General features: G+C 57.0%; 1 protein-coding gene across 5 annotated transcripts in view; it reads left to right on the plus strand.

Moving 5' to 3' along the window:
* The window catches only part of HIP1 (huntingtin interacting protein 1), a 44,005-nt gene that overhangs the window by 21,397 nt on the left and 4,600 nt on the right, over positions 1-18,008 (plus strand). For 2 of the 5 annotated variants that reach the window (XM_077188839.1, XM_077188838.1), the window contains exons 2-23: positions 7,886-7,949; positions 8,493-8,635; positions 9,186-9,242; positions 9,684-9,764; positions 10,432-10,508; positions 10,666-10,727; positions 11,937-12,077; positions 12,456-12,513; positions 13,046-13,121; positions 13,593-13,724; positions 14,336-14,433; positions 14,574-14,646; positions 14,941-15,124; positions 15,221-15,309; positions 15,403-15,519; positions 15,607-15,708; positions 16,389-16,583; positions 16,701-16,848; positions 16,940-17,026; positions 17,133-17,240; positions 17,653-17,789; positions 17,896-18,006. In XM_077188839.1, the coding sequence (XP_077044954.1) occupies positions 7,886-7,949; positions 8,493-8,635; positions 9,186-9,242; positions 9,684-9,764; positions 10,432-10,508; positions 10,666-10,727; positions 11,937-12,077; positions 12,456-12,513; positions 13,046-13,121; positions 13,593-13,724; positions 14,336-14,433; positions 14,574-14,646; positions 14,941-15,124; positions 15,221-15,309; positions 15,403-15,519; positions 15,607-15,708; positions 16,389-16,583; positions 16,701-16,848; positions 16,940-17,026; positions 17,133-17,240; positions 17,653-17,789; positions 17,896-18,006 (2,340 nt within the window). Of the gene's footprint in view, positions 1-29; positions 466-4,278; positions 4,360-7,885; positions 7,950-8,492; positions 8,636-9,185; positions 9,243-9,683; positions 9,765-10,431; positions 10,509-10,665; positions 10,728-11,936; positions 12,078-12,455; positions 12,514-13,045; positions 13,122-13,592; positions 13,725-14,335; positions 14,434-14,573; positions 14,647-14,940; positions 15,125-15,220; positions 15,310-15,402; positions 15,520-15,606; positions 15,709-16,388; positions 16,584-16,700; positions 16,849-16,939; positions 17,027-17,132; positions 17,241-17,652; positions 17,790-17,895; positions 18,007-18,008 lie in introns of those variants that run through there. The other 3 variants (XM_077188836.1, XM_077188837.1, XM_054647181.2) reach the window with 3 other exon arrangements.

Here is an 18,008-nt window from a genome sequence, read left to right on the forward strand (position 1 = left end):
TGGCAGTGGAGCAGGGCTTCGGGTGGGGGTCGTGCATCTAGTAGTAGGGCAGCAGGACTAGAGCGGCTGCGCCGAGGGATGCGAAGCTCCCTGCCTGCGAGCCCTCTGGCCGTCATCCTCTCCTACGCTCTGCCGCTGCCCCGGAGCGGGCGCGGCGGGGGTGGGCGGGCGGTTTTGCGGGACGCCCCCCGAGCGTGCCGTCCCCCGCCCCCCGAGGGCTCCTTTGTTATTCCGGCCGAGTGCCGCGGCCGCGCCCCCCGCCTCGGTCGTGCCGCCCCTCGCGGGAGCGCGCCCCCCTCGCCCCCGCCCCGTCCGCTCCGCCCGCTCCGCCGCCGCCGCTGCCCGGCAGAACCTTCGAGCGCCGCCGCCCCGCGGGGCCGCCGCCATGGGCGCCGCCGCGCCGCGCTGAGCCCGCACCGAGCCCGCACCGAGCCCCGAGCCCCCGCCATGGAGCTGGGCAAGGTGGTAAGTACCGGGCCACGGCCACCCCCCGGGGACCCTCGCGCCTCCCTCCCGGGCTCATTCGTGGAATCAGGGTTCGCATCCAGGGAAACTCCTTCCCAGGGAAGTTCTTTACCCTCGGTACCGGCGGTTCCCGGAGGAACATCACGGGGCGCGGGGATGGTTCGTGTGGCAGCGGGACGCGCCGGCGGGTGTGGGGGGTTCGTCTCCGTGGGAATGCGGAGCTTCCCGTGCGGCTGCGGCCGGGGCGGGTTCGCTACCACACGTCCGTGTGAGTCGTCTTCCCCCAGTCCCCAGCTCGGCCGGGTTCAGGCCGTGCCACGAACACCCGCGTCCCCACGAGCGCTCGTGTCCCCACGAGTGTTGGTGTCCCCATGCATCCGTGTCCCCACGAGTGTTGGTGTCCTCATGCATCCGTGTCCCCACCAGCACACGCCATGCATCCATGTTGCCATGGCCCCACGAGCACCTGTGTCCCCCACATACCTGTATCTCCATGCACCTGTGTCCCTGTGCCCAGTGCTGCTGTCACAGCTCCTCTGGCCCATGGGGACTGCGCCTTGCCCGGGTAGAAGGAATGAAAACGAATTTGGGGCAAGAAGTGGGTTTTTAGGGACTGTTCCTACAGGGAGCATGTTCACCCCTGTGCTGCCCTCCTGGGAAGAGGGATTTGGCTTTTCCCGGTGCTCCAGCATGTCCCTCAGATGCAGCACTGAGTCCACGTGGTCATGGCTGCTCTTGGCACCATTGCAAGATCCAGACATCCTGGGGGGCTAACAGGAGAGGGCTGCCCCATCCTGCTCCTGGGAGTTGCTGCTCACCCAGAAGCATTGCGAGAAACAATTTCCACCAACACTAGATCTGAGCTTAATTTCAGAATATTCTGCTAGGACAATAAGAGCTGCCATGTTCCTGCTGGGGTGATGCTTCTCAAGAAAGGTGGGTCCTGGGTGGTAGTTGATCACAGAAATGCATATCTGGATGAGCTCCTTGCATCTGCTCACCAGATCCTTCATCCTCACTCCTTTATCTCTTCCTGTTCCAAAAAATGCCTAAATATTTGCATCTGCTGGGAAGCAGAAGACTCTGGTCAGCGTCACTGGGCATGTTTCAGGAATTTTTGAAGGTGGTGGTAGACCTTCCTGGACTGATCCTGTCAGACATGGCCACACTCCCTCCCCAGACAGAAGTGACCACTGCTGGAAGAGATTATCCTTGCATAAAATCCCCATTTAAAATTAAAAGCCTGGCTGTTGGGGCAGCTTATGGGAAAGGCTCTGGCTGCAGCTGAGCCAGCTCGGCACGGATTGGCTGCCCCGAGCAGTAATTAAGTGAGAAGAGTAATGAATAAATGTGCATGTTTTAATGGAGGGATGGGGATCCTGGGGGTCCCCCTGGATTTCTGCCTCTCCTCAGATCCAGCTCCCTGTGAAGGGCTCTGGTTGTGCTCTGGGGTTGGAAGTGCCAGGCAGCGGCAGCCTGGGCTCTGAACTTTACAGTGTCAGCTTCCCCAGTTGTTCCCTCTGAGATCTGGATTTTGTAGCCTTGCTTTTTGCCAGCTGTTCTCCCCAAAATTTCTTCTTACCATCATTTTTCCCCTAAGGTTTATCTGTGTAAAAGAAAAGTCCACGTTCCTTAAACTGGATTTTAAAATTCTGTGTCCAAGTAATTAAACTACATAAGTTATTTATGGCTGGAGGAAGCTAGTTGCCCAGCACTCCAGGTGCTGGTTCCTTGTGGTGGGCAGTGATGTGATCACTGTGTTAAACTCTTGTTTCTGGGAGCCAAATTCTCCCTGTGATCATTCCAGCTCTCTCCTGCTGGCATTGAGTGTCTCACTGGAACCCTTGGGATCCACCACAGATTGGTTGGCTGGCTGTCCTCCTTCTTTCCTTTGCCTTGAAGGTGGAGGAGAAATTAGATCACACTGTTTCATCCTACCCCATCCCTCCTGATGGTGTGGAACTTGGAATTCTCACTGGAGGCTCTGGAAGAGCCAGTGGTGGGTCAAGTCCTTGCACACAGCTCATGGGTGCATCCTCCTGTGGATCCCAACCTCTGCTTCCCTCAGGAGGAACTGGGAGCTGGTGGAGTGGGCTGTCCAGGCACGTTCCAAATGGACATAATGGGCATCCTACAACTTTACTTTGGTTTTGCTGCTGGGATAGCAGCACTACAGGCCTCAAGGCAAAGGCATGCTAGAAGCTAGGCATCAGCTTCCAGCCTTGCATGTCTGCTAGTGGTCAGAGACCTCTGAACTTCACACCACCACTGCATTTCCTGGCTTAGGTGTTTTTTTCCCAGGAAACCCCACCTGTGCTGGAAGAGCTCCATAACACTCCTTTATCAGGCATTGCTGAGTGCTGGAGGGACTGGTGGTGTCATTGATCTAAAGTCATCATCCTCCTGGCCTCAGGAGAGAGAGCAGATCTGGAGGCAGCAATGCCAGAGCAAGGTCTCTGCCAAGAAGAGCATCGTGGTGATGCCATTGGATTCCAGCGTGACTCACAGAGTTTGTTGCCATCTTCCGTGTGACTCTGTTTTGGGGCGTTCCAAGTGCAGACTGTGGGACAAGGAGACCCCAGACACCTACACTGGTATCACTTGGGGTTCATGGCTGTCTTTGGACACCTTCATCCTCCTCCTGCTGGCATCTGGGCTGGTGCCATCAACATCTCCTCCTGGAGAGGGACATCTGAAGCCACCACCACTGGGAGTGACCCCAGTGGATGCAGTGAGGTTTTGGGGTCTCTGTCACTGAAATATGTTGTTGGTTTGAGGAAAATAGTTGTTTTTATGGCCCCAGCATTGCGAAATCTGAGACTTGTGTCATTTTGGGAGTTATACTCATCTGGAGGGAGCAGGAGGTAAGAAGAGCGGCAGCATATTCTGGAATATGCTCACACAGCCTGGACAAAGAGCTTCATCCCCAGAGCAGGTCCAGGATGTAGCCAGCCAGGATAGGAGCACTTGCTTTCCACACTCATGGATTCAGCAGCAGATGCAGCCAAATAGCCGGGATTAAGTGGTGGGAAGGTATTTTTCAAATCTCCTGACTCCCTGCTCTCAAGAAGCCTATGGGACTGAGCGGAAAGGCAGGTTGAGCATCCTCCTGTCCAATACATAGAAATATATCCCTGGGTTTTACATCCCATGTGGCCAGCCAGGCCTGCCAGCATTGCTTTCCTGCCTTCCTGCCTCCCTTTCCCTCCAGCTGCTGTCAGGCACAAAACCAGGCTTGTTTCCTGCTCCTGCTGCTGCTGTCAGGCCACAGGTGCCCAGCATGGGGCGACTATAGCCACCCCAGCTGTCCCCAGGAGCTCTTGCCAGTCCTCAGTGGAGCATTGACTACCCCAGGTGTTACCCAGCTGGCTTTTTTCCAGGGTTTTGCTGGACAAAACCTTTCCTTGAGCCCCTCGAGGCTGGGATTTGACATTAGCTGCTGAAGGTGGGTGATGTTTAAAGAGATTCACAGAATGACTAGGTTGGAGGAGACCTTCAAGATCATTGAGTCCAACCCATGCCCTAACACCTCAACTAAACCCTGGCACCCAGTGCCACATCCGGTCTTGTTTTAAACACACCCAGGGATAGTGACTCCACCACCTCCCTGGGCAGGCCATTCCAGAACTTTATCACTCTTTCCGTACAAAACTTTTTCCTAATATCCAACTTACATTTCCCTTGGTGCAGCTTAAGATGTGCCCTTGGAAGAGCTTGCCTGGCTCCCATGTTCTGTACACCCTCCAGAGCCTGAGCCAAGCTTTGCTTTACTGGGATTTGCATTTTAATTAAGCCCATGGATTTTTCTTCCAGGCTTGTTGTAGTCAAGTCTTCCTGCTCGCTCCCTTCTCTGAAGCTCCTGTGACTGCAGGGCTTGTGAGCAGTTTTCCAGAGGTACGCTCCATCCCGGCTCTCCATTTGTAGAAAGGAATTAAGAAGAAATGAGGGAGCATTACTAAGAGGATTTGCACTGCGACTTACTCAGTTTGTCCAAATAATTTGCAGTAGCTCTGGATTCTTTAATCAACACTCGTTTCCTTCTGGAAATGAAAGAAGCAGGAAGGCGTTGTGCTGCTCCTGAGCCAAGTTTGGCTCTTTGCCTTCAAATGGGAAATTTTGCATTCAGAGAGTAATCTGGGAAGAGCTGGCGGGGAGTGAGGGTGTGTGTGGCAGAGGGAAGTGCGTGTCAGGGCTCAGAAAGCCTCTGTCATCCTGACCCTCTTCCTCCATGCAGTTTTGGGCTTCTCTGTCTGGAGCCTGCAGATACATGCCTGGAGAGGTGAGATGAGACCTGGTCCATGGGTCACCCTAGTGTGGAGCTGTTGGTGGCTCTGCCCTGCTGTGGGATCTCCATGTGAGAAGGTCTGGGCTAGATCAGGGGTTTGGAATTCCTGTGGGATAAAGCTGTGGTGGCCTGTCAAGCCATATGGTGTGGCCTGTCAGGCAGTAGACCTTCCACAGGTTTCTGGGAATCCCCTTGATGTTGCAGAGGGAGGAAAAGACTATTGGAAAGATGTCATTGCTCGGGGATAGATAGTCCCAGACTGCTCCTCTCCCAAATGGCCTGTGCCTTTCCATGCACACGTCAGTGGGGTTTCCTCACCCTGCTCAAGTGACGCTTGGAAAGCTAACAGTGCTTCCAGCATTCCATTGCAGCCTTCCCAGCCCCAATATCTTTCCCAGCCCTTGCAGCACCCATGGAGCCACTCCCCAGCCTGGCAGAGCCCCGTGCACAGCCTTGCCCCACGTCCTGCCCCGCTGAGCCCAGTCCTGGCCCTGTGGCTCTTCAGGGCTGACCGGATGGCAGTGTCACGCTCACACCTCTCCTTCTGCAACAGACCCCTCTGGACTCTCCTCCTGCTTCCTGCCTGGCCCATTGCACGAGAGGAAACTCCAGGGTTTCCTGTCCCAGCAGCAGGGTGCGGTGTGCGGCTGCCCGATGTCCCCTGCCCTGTTCACAAAACTGGAGCAGGGCCGGCAGTGCTGCCCAAATGTGTCCTGGTGGGTCAGAAGTCACCCCCATAGGTTGGAAGCTCATAATTAAATTAAAATTCCATCAGCTGCAGGTGTGGGATGGTGGTGGGGAGCGGCATCTCTGAGTCAGGGTAAAAGACCCTCTGTGGGGAAGGAGTCTGGGCTTCCTGTCCAGGCAGTCCGAAATTTCTCTCTCCTCTGACCCAATTTTGCAGCCAAATCACCCTCCCTGACCCCACTTGTCCCCCAGAGGTGACAATTCTAGCCTTGGTCTCCTGCTAGTGCTCCATGCTCCCCCAGTTTGCTGCTGTGGGCACTGCCAGAGACACTGATTACGGCAATTTGGGCAGACCCCAAGTGGCTCTGGGGATGGGACCCCCGCCCTGTACTCCTGGGAATGCAATGTGAAAGTGGGCTGTCCACAACTACACCCAGAAAGTGAGACCCAGCTTTTCCTCGGAAACCTTTCTGCCTTCCAGGTGGATGTGTGTGCTTCAAATGGAGTTGAGGGACTTGGGGATGGAAGCTCCAGCTGGTCCCTGCCTGGAACCAGGGGCTGCCAGCCCCCATCACCCTCCCACTGTGTCCTCTCACTCTTGGAGGTCACTGGGGCTTCCTTAGTTAGAAAAAGTGTCCTTGCTTTGCTGGGAAAAGCTGACACAAAGGAGCAGTTCAACTGGGAGCTCCATTTCTAGCTTTCCCAGGGATGCAGCACAGCATCCGGAGACCACCCCTGTTCTGGTCGTTCAAGGACAGTAGAAGCAGGTTGGGAAAGTGGGGTCTGCATCCCACTTCTGGCTATGAACTTCTGCTCCCCAGCTCTGGCTTTGCATTTGGCTTGTTCCTTGTGGTCCAGGACTCCATTCTGAGGTGGAATGTGCATTTATCCTGGCACTTCTCACTGTGCCAGCTGGTTCATCACAGCTGTCCTGACAGTCTTGGGGCTGAAGACTGGGATTTTGAATGAGGACAAGCTGCCCCTGGAGCTGGATCCATGACATGTGTCACAGATGGATGTTGGGATGCAGGCATCCTGCTCTAGGCCTCTAGGACATGGTCATCCAGACTGGCATGTTTTTAATGCTGAATTTAATTTTATGGTTTTCCTGACAAGGGGCTGAGGCTTCTGAGAATTCGGGTCCCCTGACACCTCAACATGAGCCTCCTACATCTTGCTGGTGACCTCCTATGTCACCTCCATGGTCCTTACTGGTCACCTCCATGGTCACCACCCAGAGCCAGTAGGGATAGGGCTGCAAACACCATAGAGCAGTGGCATCCCTGCAGCAGAACTGGAACACCCGGTCACAGTTTCAGCTAAGGGGGTGCTTGATTCTGGGCTGGGGGTGTAGGGCTGGAATGCAGCTGTGGGTGGGGTCTCATCTGTCTCAGGCTGTCATCATTCCTGCTCAGGCTGGCACATGTTTTGGTGGCAGAGGGACTTCCTGGGGCATTTGGGCTGTACTCCACCACATTTGGGGCTCCTGTGGGCCCCTCCAGCCCTGCTAAGCACAGACTCGCTGGAGTCCATATAGATGAAGCCACGTGGGGCCACCTCAGAGAGGACCAGGAAGCAGGGTTGCAGCAATGATTGTAGTGAGAAAGGCACTGAAATTAATCTCACGACTTTAATTGGTTTATATCAGTAATGAGCTGCTTCTGGCAGTGCTGAGCCAGGCGGTTCCTTCCCTTGGCAGCAGGATGTTCATTGGAGCAGGTGCCAAGGAAGCACTTGGTGATGTGGGAGCCTGGGGAGAGGATGACCCTGAGCTGGCATCTTTGTGTCCCTGTGAAGGATCAGGGGTAGAGTTAAGAGTTAGAAATCCTGCCTGGAAAATTCTTCCAGTGGCTGCCACTGCATTCCATAGGGTAAATGGTGGCTGGCTGTGCCAAGGCTCCTCAGCATGGACTCCCCAGGGTCCTCAACACCTGCATGGCAAGTGCTGCCTGTGGGTTTCACTCCTGCCCCTCTAATCCGTGGAGCAGCCAGGACCTTTGCCAGGCTGCCCTGGCAGTGGTCTTGCCATCCTACTGCCCAATTTTTTGTGCCCCCCCAAATTGTCCTCCCCATTGAGCACCCCAAAAGTTGGGGTAGGAGCTGCCAGCTGCTGCCCACGATCCAAAGGCAGGGGAGGAATTTGTCTTCCCTCTGCCTGTCTCACCACTCTGAGGGCAGCAGAGGGTTCTTTGTGGGCACTGCTTTAATTGTTTCATTATTATCCTGAGTAAATGAGTCCTGGCAGCAGCTGAACCTGGTGGATGCCAACTGCATCCCAGAAAGGCATCTGGGAAAGGTCAGCGTTCATCTGGCACAAGCAGGGATTGGGGACCTGGATGGAACCCAGCCACTGCAGAGCCGGAGGGTCCCAGTGAGCAAGGGGGGGAACTGTGAAGGAGCCTCAACCTTTTCCATCTCACCCTCCCCCCCATCACTTCTCTCTTGCAGACCGTCAGCATCAATAAGGCCATTAATGCACAGGAAGTGGCTGTCAAGGAAAAACATGCCAGGAATATCCTTCTCAAAGCTGGCCATGGGACTGTGGGAGCAAGGCTGGGGCTGCCTGGAAAAGGGGCAGCATCAAGAGGATGTGTGAGGAGAGGTGCCCGGGGTGCTGGGGAGGCTGGGGGCTATTAACAACATTGGATATTTTTCCAGCATGGCACGGGGTCCCTGCTACTGCTGTCACAGCCTTTGAAATGTTGGTAGGTGCCCAGGCTAGTGCTCCCAGCACTGCCATCCCAGGAGAAAGCAGGAGGGGAAGGTGCCCACAGTAGGCTGGGACACTGCCACCAAAAGTGGATCCCCAGCATCCCAGCCAGGCACCTGGGAAGGCTCATCAGAGGCACAGCCCCAGCCTTGCATGTGCCATGGTGTTCCCAGAGCAGGGCTGGTGGCAGGGGAGAGGGTGGCTTGTGCCACTTTGGGGACAGCGAATGCCTGGACTGGCATCATTAGCTCCCTGTGGTGGCCTGGCCACTCTGGCTGCAGCTGTCTTTGGGTGGCCTTTCTCCGTCACCAAAGGGCAGAGGAGTGCTTCCTTGACCACCGGCACCATGCATCCTGGGCACGCACCACGAGAAGGGAGCACAGACCTTCTGGTCAGTGGTGAACCGGCTCCCACTGTCCGGCAATGCCGTGCTCTGCTGGAAGTTCTGCCATGTCTTCCACAAGCTCCTCCGGGATGGACATTCCAATGTGAGTGCCCACAGCTCAGCTTGGGGCCAGGTCCTTTCCCCTGCAGTGCTGCACTGGGTGATGGGAGGTGCTGGAGGGTCAGTGTCTGTCTGGGGGGGTCTGTCCTGGGGTTGGGACTGGAGTCCTCCCAGAGGGCCATTGGTCTCCCAGGGGTCAATCCTGAGCAGGACCTGGAGCTGGAGGGTTGGTGCCCTCCTGTGGGTCAATCCTATGGGGGCATCAGTGCTGGAGCTCTCCCAAAGGGTCAGTGCCCTCCTGCAGGTCAGTCTTGGGTGCCAGAGCCCTCCTGGTGCTGCCCTGCCCAAAATCTTGTGTGCCTCAAACTGCAGTGCCAGTGCCAGAGGAAAGTGCTCAGCACCTGCAATGACGTGCGTGCAGGAGCCATCAGCAAGGATCCTCCTTGGGGAACTGGAGGCACCCAGGGCTGGTGGCGGCAATAAAGGGTTGGGAATGCATCAAGACCTCCCATGTGTCACCCAGTTCCTGGTTTCAAGTATGGAACACTTTGTCCTGGTGCTCTGCCTAGTGATTGTCACCATCATTCCTCCAGGTCCTGAAAGACTCTGTGCGATACAAGAATGAGCTGAGTGACATGAGCAGGATGTGGGTAGGTGACCAACCCTCCCAGCCATGGTGGGGAGACCATGGGGGTGCCATGGCCAGGCTGGGGGGGTGTAGGCTTGGAGGATTCCCTCTCCCAGGAAGCAGAGCACAGCCATGGCTGACCTGTGGCTGTTATCACCTACCTGGGCTGGGTTTCAGTTGCATTCTGTGTTCCCTTCCACCAAAATCAAATGCCTCCTTCCTATTTTATGGCAAAACCCAATAAAAACTTGGCTCTGACAGTCAAATGAAGCATTGAAACATGCAGAGAAGGTGATGAGAAGGTCTGACCAAATTCCTTCAGTTCAGCCAGTCTGCATCCAGGTGCTAGTGAGGAGGGTTTGGCTGTGGTTTTGGGGACATAAGGGAGGGGTCAGTTATTCTGCAGCAGAAGGCTTTTCTACAGCCTGCCCTGGATCTCAGCAGCTTTTTGGGGTCCCCACAGGGCCACCTGAGCGAGGGCTACGGTCAGCTCTGCAGCATCTACCTCAAACTGCTGAGAACCAAGATGGAATTTCACACCAAGGTAAGCCTCCCTGTCCCTGTCACCAAGGCTGTAGCAAGGGGTGGGCACTGGGGTGACAGCAAGGTACCAGCATGGCTATCCTGCTGCCTCCATGAAATATTCCTGAATCTGCCAGTGGCCATCAAAAATTGCCCAAGGGCCAATGCTTCAGGGGTGGCAGGATTCCTGGTGGCCCAGGGCTCCTTGGGCTGGGCTGGGATTTGGTGGATTACAAGTAGTAGGAGACACACACACACTCCATTCTCCCTCAGCTATCCTAGATGGGAAAACTGCTGGAAAGAGGTGTTTTCTGTGCCCATCACCCTGTTTTGGAAGTGTGATGTGACCTTCCCCAAAAGGCCAGGGCAGGTACCCCCTGGGGCGGATATCACTCCATCCTGTCCAGTTCTCTGCTGGCAGCCCTATCTGCTCCCTGCTAGGCAGGTTTCTCAGCCCAGGGAGAATCAGCTCTTCTTGCTGGGAAGAGAACAGATGCTGTGGATTAGGGATGCTGTGGTCACCCAGGGTTCAGAGACCCTGTGCTACCTCCCTTTCCCCTCACATCTCTCCCCTGGCTCATCCAAGAGCTGACTTTGAGGCTGCAGGATCACAGCTCTGGTGATCCCAGAGCTGTGGCCAGACGAGGAGATTTTCTGGAACCCTTTCCTGACTCCTGTTTTCCCCACAGAATCCCCGATTCCCTGGAAATCTGCAGATGTCTGACCGGCAGCTTGATGAGGCTGGGGAGAATGACGTCAATAACTTGTGAGTGCAGGGCAGGGGAAGGTCTGGGAGGGAGTGGGTGCAGGTGGGTGGCATGATCTGCCCAACCCCACTAGCAGCATGACCAAGCAGGGACAAGACCCTTCCTCATGGGTGTCCTTGGAGACAGTCCCCAACCATCCTCAACCCTGTTTCCTAGTTTTCAGCTGACGGTGGAGATGTTTGACTACCTGGAGTGTGAGCTGAACCTCTTCCAGACAGGTAAAGGTCTCCGTTGCTCTGAGACATGGTGGAGTGAGAGATCTGCTGGAGTCCAGCCCCTTGGTGGGGCTGATCCAAGCTGGATGAGGCTCTGACCGGGGATGTTGGCTGAGGCCATCACAGCTCAGCTCTTCTATGGGCACTTCACCTGAATTATGGTTCAAGGCAAAGTGGAAGGTGCTGCACCTGGGTCAGGGCAACCCCTCGTATCAATCCAGGGTGAAGGATGGAGGGATGGAGAGCAGCCCTGCCGGGAAAGACATGGGGGTGCTGGAGGATGAGGAGTTCAACATGCCCCAGCCATGTGTGCTCCAAAACCTCCCATGCCCTGGGCTGATCCCCCAGCATGGGCAGCAGTTGAGGGGGCGATTCTGCCCCTCTGCCCCACTTAAGTAAGATCCCACCTGCGGAGCTGCCTCCAGCCCTGGTGTCCCAGCACAGGAAGGACATGGGGCTACTGGAGCAAGTCCAGAGGAGGCCACAGAGATGCTTGGAGGGTTGGAGCCTTTCTGCTCTGAAGACAGGCTGGGAGAGCTGGGGTGTCCAGCTGGGGAACAGAAGGGTCCAGGAAGACCTTAGAGCTTCTTCCAGTGCCTAAAGGGGCTCCAAGAGCACCAGAAAGGGACTTCAGACAAGGGATGGAGTGACAGGACAAGGTGGAATGGCTTGCCACTGACAGACAGCAGGGTTAGGTGGGAAGTTGGGAAGAAATTCTTGGCTGTGAGGGTGGTGAGACCCTAGCACAGGTTGTCCAGTTAAGCTGTGGCTGCCCCATCCCTGGAAGAGTTCAAGGCCAGGTTGGATAGAGTTTAGAGCACCCTGGTCTAGTGGAAGATGTTGGAATAAGATGGTCTTCAGCTGCTCCAAGCTGGTTTTGGAGCATCTTCCATCTGGCACACCCAGCACACTCCAGTGGCCAGTGGGACAACAGTGACAGGCAGAGCACAGGGTCACATGTCAGCTCTGCCCAGGAATATGGCTGGGGCTCAGTCCTGGTTGGAGGCCTATGGTGCCGGGCTGTAGTGTTCCCAGGCCTGGGTGGGAATTTTGCCTCCCACTGAGCTCACAAACTGCAGGGTGGCAGGCTGTGTCCCTGAGGGCCAGTGGGTGTCTTGCTCTGGATGACATGTGTGGATTTGGCAGACACAGTGTGGCACCCTCGGGTGCTACTGCTGCTGCCGGATCTGATCCTGCACTCCTTCCCTGCAGTGTTCAGCTCTCTGGACATGTCACGCTCAGTGTCAGTGACAGCAGCAGGGCAGTGCCGTCTGGCCCCGCTCATCCAGGTGATCCTGGACTGCAGCCACCTCTATGACTACACTGTCAAGCTGCTCTTCAAGCTCCACTCCTGTGAGTCTCCCCAGCACCACCGCCTTTGACAGGGGGAACACACAGGGAGGCACTGGGTCCACCACCCTGCTCAGCCTGGGCTGTTGACCACCACATCTTCCCCCACCTCTTTTTGCGGGGAGGTGAAGGGAGTCACCATGGCAAAACCCACATCCTTCAGGATCCGGAATTATGACAGCTACCAGCCCACACTTCTCTCTGCTCTGAGGAGTGTGGGGTGTGGTCCCCTCCTGCAGCAGGACACTGTGTGGAGTAGTCGGACCCCCAAAGGAGGGTGGCCATCTCTGGGAAACAGCTATCTCCATGTGGCTGTGCTGATGGGTTGTTCCCTGATCCATGAAGACACCCGCTGACATTTCTACTTTCTGCTTCTTCTAGGTCTGCCAGCAGATACACTGCAGGGCCACCGGGATCGCTTCCTGGAGCAGTTCCGAAAGTAAGTGCCCAGACCCAGAGCATTGGTGCTCTGGGAGTGCTCCCAAGGCACTGAGATCAAAAATGGGTGAGCAGGGACGTGCTGTGGTCTCTGGTACATGATTATTTAGAGTAACCAAAACAAAAACTGGCCACCAAGAGCAAAGAGGGGATGTCATGTTGCCAGGGGAGGATGTCGTTGTGCTGAGAGACAGCTTGATTCAAGGTCAGAAACTCAAAGAGCAGATAGCAGTGCTGACTATGCTCTGACCACACAGACACTTACCTTGGGACAGTGATCAACAGCGCCAAGATCTTGACTGGGATGCTCAGGTGACTGGGAGAGGTGGGAGCTAGAAGTGGTGTGGCTGGCCACCGTCCCTCCTCCCCTCCTCCCCAAAACTTTTAAGTCCTAAGTTTGGTGGCAGCACAAAACACATTCCCTTCCAGAGCACTACAGTGGCCAGATGACCTCCCCCCCCCACCCCAGAGTCAGGGAAGAGGTTGTCCAGGTTGAACAAGAATCATCTCTAACCATTCCCTGCTCCTTGCAGGCTCAAGGACCTTTTCTATCGCTCCAGCAACCTCCAGTACTTCAAGCGGCTGATTCAGATCCCGCAGCTGCCAGAGGTGAGACCCTGCAGTCCCCATGTTCCCTGTCCCTGTGCCCAGGGGCAGCAGTGGGGGCACTGGCAAAAGGCCCAAAAAAGCCTATTGCTGCCTTTCCCAGCTTCTTAGGTCTGGTGGCAGTGTGGGGCTCCTGGGCCTTGAGGATTCTTTTATCCCTCACTGGGTGGCATCCAACTGGATGTAGCTGCCCTCTGACTGGAAGCTGAGATCCCCTCTCTCACTTATCCATAGCCCTTGATAAGATCCAACCCTGCGGGTCCTGGTTCTATCCCTGCGGGTCCTGGTTCTATCCTTAAGAATTCTGATTCTATTCCTCCGCATCATCACTCCAGGACCTGTGGGTCCTGGCTCCATTCTCATGGGTCAAGGCATGGCCAGCTCGGCTCCAGGGCAGGATTTTAACCAACTGTGCTTTCAGTCCAGCAGCAGTGCCAGTCTTTCCACCTTAGCCCTGCTCCACTCCCTCCACAGAGCCCTCCCAATTTCCTGCGTGCCTCTGCACTGTCAGAGCACATCAGCCCTGTGGTGGTGATCCCCGCCGAGGCGTCCTCACCTGACAGTGAGCCCATCACAGACCTGGTGGAGATGGACGCAGCCTCGCAGGTGAGGATGGTGGGGGCTCTCTGCCTCTGAGCCGGGGTTATTTCTCTAAATCCATGCAGCGGTGAGGGCTGAGACAGTGGGGATGGCCTTGGGAGCTGGGGAGTGTCACTGGAAAGAGGTGGGTTGATGCTGGGTGGCTGTCTGGGTGCTGGATGTCCCATCTGGGTGCTGCTTATCCCATCTGGATGCTGGGTGTCCTGTCTGGGGTGCTGCTGGGGCTGAACTAGCCTGAATTCTCCCAGTGCTGCTCAGTGGTGTGGTGCCCTCCAGTGAGAAAGGAGAGATTTGTCTTCAAGCATTGCCATGGCGACCTTTAGGTCTTCACCCTCCTCTCCACCAAGGGTTGTCCTCAGGCATTGAGTGGGGAGGGGAAGGAGCATGCAGTGACATGGCTTTGGGGATCTTCTCTCTCTAGCAGTTAGGTGGGGATGGACCACAGATGCCCCATGTTCATCAAGTTCATCACCTTCAGTGTCCTGGAAGCAGGGGGAACCAGCCGCGGTGTCCAGGCAGCTTGTAGGCTGGCTTGGCAGCGACACTGGGGACATAGAGGGACAAGGGCTCCCAAGTGGTAGTGGGGTCACTCTAGGTCTGTCCCGTTTTTCCCACAGAGCCTGTTTGACAACAAGTTTGATGACATCTTTGGCAGCTCCTTCAGCTGTGACCCCTTCAACTTTAACAGCCAGAACGGGATGAACAAGGATGACAAGTAAGCAATCCTGGCGATGCTGCAGACTGGCCAAGATGGTACCAGGAGCTCCCTGTCTGGGACGGCATCACAGCCATAGTGACACAGGCAGGCTGTGTCCCTGAGGCACTGAGAGTGTATCCCATGTCTCTCCTTCCTAGGGACCGGCTAATTGAGCAGCTTTATGGGGAGATCACAGCCCTGAAGGAGGAGCTGGAGAACTTCAAGGCTGAGGTGGGTGGACAAGATAGTGACCAGATCTCTGTCCTGCCCTCTTCCCAGTGGCTTCCCCTGTACAAGGGGTCCCCAGGTGTGCCAGGGGGCTGCATCCCTGTCGGGGGGGTGGGCTCAGGCCCACTGCCTAGCATCCTTGTGCTTTGCCCAGATGCATTTGGGGGCTGGCAGGGTGGTACCCATGGCAGGGGGGGGCTGCTGGACAGTACTGGTGGGCATTGGATGGTACCAGTGGACATTGACTAGTCCTGGCAAGCACTGAACAGCACCATCAGCCCCCACCCGTCCCCGCAGAGCGCACGGGGTGCAGTGCAGCTGCGTGGCCGTGCCAGCGAGTTGGAGGCTGAGCTGGCCGAGCAGCAGCACCTGAAGCAGCAGGCACAGGACGAGAGTGAGTTCCTGCGTGCAGAGCTGGAGGAGCTGAAGAAGCAGCGGGAGGACACAGAGAAGGCTCAGCGGAGCCTGACGGAAATTGAGAGTGAGCAGGGAGTGCCAGCACTGGCATGGGGTGGAGTGAGCCCCAGGCAGGGGGGGGTCTCAGGTGCTCAGCTCTGTGTCCCTGTGTGCATGGCAGGACGGGCACAGGCCAATGAGCAGCGGTACAGCAAACTGAAGGAGAAGTACAGCGAGCTGGTGCAGAACCACGCTGACCTGCTGCGCAAGGTGGGCTCCCCAGACTGCCCCCCCCAGCATCCCCTCTCCCAGCCGTGCCCTCTGATACTGGGGGCTGCTCAGCTCATTCTCTGATGTTGCCAGAATGCGGAGGTGACCAAGCAGATTACAGTGGCCAGGCAGGCCCAGGGGGATGTGGAGCGGGAGAAGAAGGAGCTGGAGGACTCCTTCCAGCGCGTGAGCGAGCAGGCACAGAGGAAGGTGAGTAGGGATGGTGGGGGACACACCAGGGATGAGCAGGGGCTCCCCATGGGGCACCAATGCTGCCAACTTCTCCCCTTGCTCCAGTCTCAGGAGCAGGCAGAGGTGCTGGAGACACTGAAGCGAGAGCTGGCAGCCAGCAGACAAGAGTTGCAGGTCCTCCAGGGCACGCTGGAGTCCAGCACACAGGTGAGAGCACCCTCTCGGCTGGGTAGCCAGGCCTTAACCATTTTAGAGGTGATACCCACCACTGGCCTCAAAACTAGCTCCCTGTCATCATCTTTGCCACATCTGAGCAGGTTTGATGTCACATAGGGGAGTTTCATGGTCCTGAGTGCGGTATTATGTGGAGTAATGGGCTCCAGCAGCAGGGATCATGGAATAAAAATGCCTGGAAGAACAGGGTCAGTCAGCAGCTCTGTCTCCGCTGTAAGCCCAGGTAGCAGTGTAGCATCACACTGCAAGACGTGCCAGAGGGTAACCCATGCCCACAGAGCTGTGGAAGACAGCAGGGGTGCCTGGGCTCATAGGAGGCAGAAGCTGGCAGGAAATTGCAGTCACCCAACTATGAGGTGGGCAGACTTGGCAGCTGGATGGGCATGGGGCAGAGGCAGCACCCTGCAGCCACTCCTCCATCAGGATGGTGACAGTTGTGATAAAAATGCATTTTCACTGATAAAAGTGAAAAAGCTTCCCAGGAGCCTCAGTTTTCACCAGATAAGATCATCAGTGTGGGGAGCTGTTCTTGTGCAGGCCATGGTGCACCCAGCAGGGACAGTCAGGGTGGCACAAGCCTGGAAGAAGAATGGGTCCCCAAATGGAGGGTTCACCCTCAGCACAGCCCCAACTGCTGTTTCATGCCCCACCAGGCAGGAGCCGAGCAGAACACTCGGATTGCCAGCCTGGAGCAGGAGAGGGATAGGCTGAGCCAAGCAGCAGAGCAGCACAGGGACAAGATGGCAGCTCTGCAGACTGAGCTGCGGCAGCTGCAGGACACACTCAGCCGCGAGCAGGAGAGCAGCAGGACAGAGCTGGAAATGCTGCAGACCCAGCTGAGAGACAAGGTACCACAAGGGTCCTGCCATCCCCCTTCTGGCCAGACCAGAGAGGTTTGGGTGGGCCAGGTGCAGGGAGTGCCTGGTGGCCCAGCAAGGGCTCTGAGCTCGGCTCTGGCCCAGCAGGAGAGCACAGAGCGGGCGCTGCAGCAGCGCCTGGTTGAGGAGCAGCTGTCCCTGCTGCAGAGCACCACGCGCGAGGCCAAGCGCATGGTGCAGGACGCCCTGGCTCGCATGGAGGATCCTGCTCATATCAGCTGCACCGGCTCAGCAGGTGATGCCCCTGCTGCTCCCAAATCTGGTGTTACCACAGCCTGCCTGCTCCCTGTGGTTGCAGCTGAGCCCTGCCTCCTGTCTGCCTGCAGATTGCCTCCTGTCCCAGACGCTGGCAGCCTCCGAGTGCGCAGAGCGGCTGCGGGACGCACACAGCAAGTACCTTTTGGATGGCGCAGGTGAGAGGTGGCAGCCCCGGGCATTGGGCACAGGGGCAGCCCTGCCACACGGGGCAGGTGGCCAGCGCAATGGGGGCTGAGGCCTGTGCCCACTGTCCTGCCGCAGCCGTGGGCTCCCTCCTGCCCCACCTGGCACTCTTCGCCCACCTGGTCAGCAACACCCTCCTGCAGGGCAGTGCGACCTCCCATGTGGCCCCTGTGGAGCCTGCTGACCGTGAGTGCTGCCCCAGGCCAGGGGTTGGGGGTGATGACCCCTGAGCAGGGGTCAGAGTGGGCAGGGGATCAGGGTGAACATGGTGGGTGGGTATGGGTCAGGGTGGGCAAGGGCTGGGGGGGCAGGGACCAAGATGGGCAGGAGATCAGGGTGAGCAGGGGCTGGGGTGAGCAGATGTCAGGGTGGGAAGCGCCAGGGCAAAGAGGATACTGGGGTGAGCAGAGGCCAGGGTGTGCAGGGGTCATGGCAGGATGCTGGGATAAGGTGTGCAAGATGCTGGGGCAAATAGGTGCTGAAGTGGGCAGAAACCAGGGCAGGCAGAGGCCAGCACAGGCAGGATGCTGTGGAGGGTAGGAACCAGACATCTTCCCCCAACATGTTGCCCCTTCAGCCCCCCATGCTGCCCATGCAGGTCTGCTGGAGCTGTGCAAGCAGTGTGGCAGTGAGACTGTGAGCTACCTCAGCGCCCTGCAAGACCCAGGGAAGGTCGCAAATGCTGACTGCAGCCTGGTGACAGCCTACCTGGGCCAGATCAGCGCTATCGGGGAGGTGGGTGGCCCAGGAGGGCTAGTAGGATGGGATCAAGCCATGGCAGGCACCACCAGAGGGACTGTCGTGCTCCTGGATGGTCCCTTTCATCCCATCCTGTCCCCAGGAGCTGCGTCCCAGAGGTCTGGACGTCAAGCAGGAGGAGCTGGGTGACCTAGTGGACAAGGAGATGGCAGCGACGGCCGCGGCCATCGAAATCGCATCTGCCCGTATTGAGGT

Source organism: Agelaius phoeniceus, chromosome 20 (genome assembly GCF_051311805.1).
Source record: "Agelaius phoeniceus isolate bAgePho1 chromosome 20, bAgePho1.hap1, whole genome shotgun sequence".
NCBI lineage: Eukaryota > Metazoa > Chordata > Aves > Passeriformes > Icteridae > Agelaius > Agelaius phoeniceus.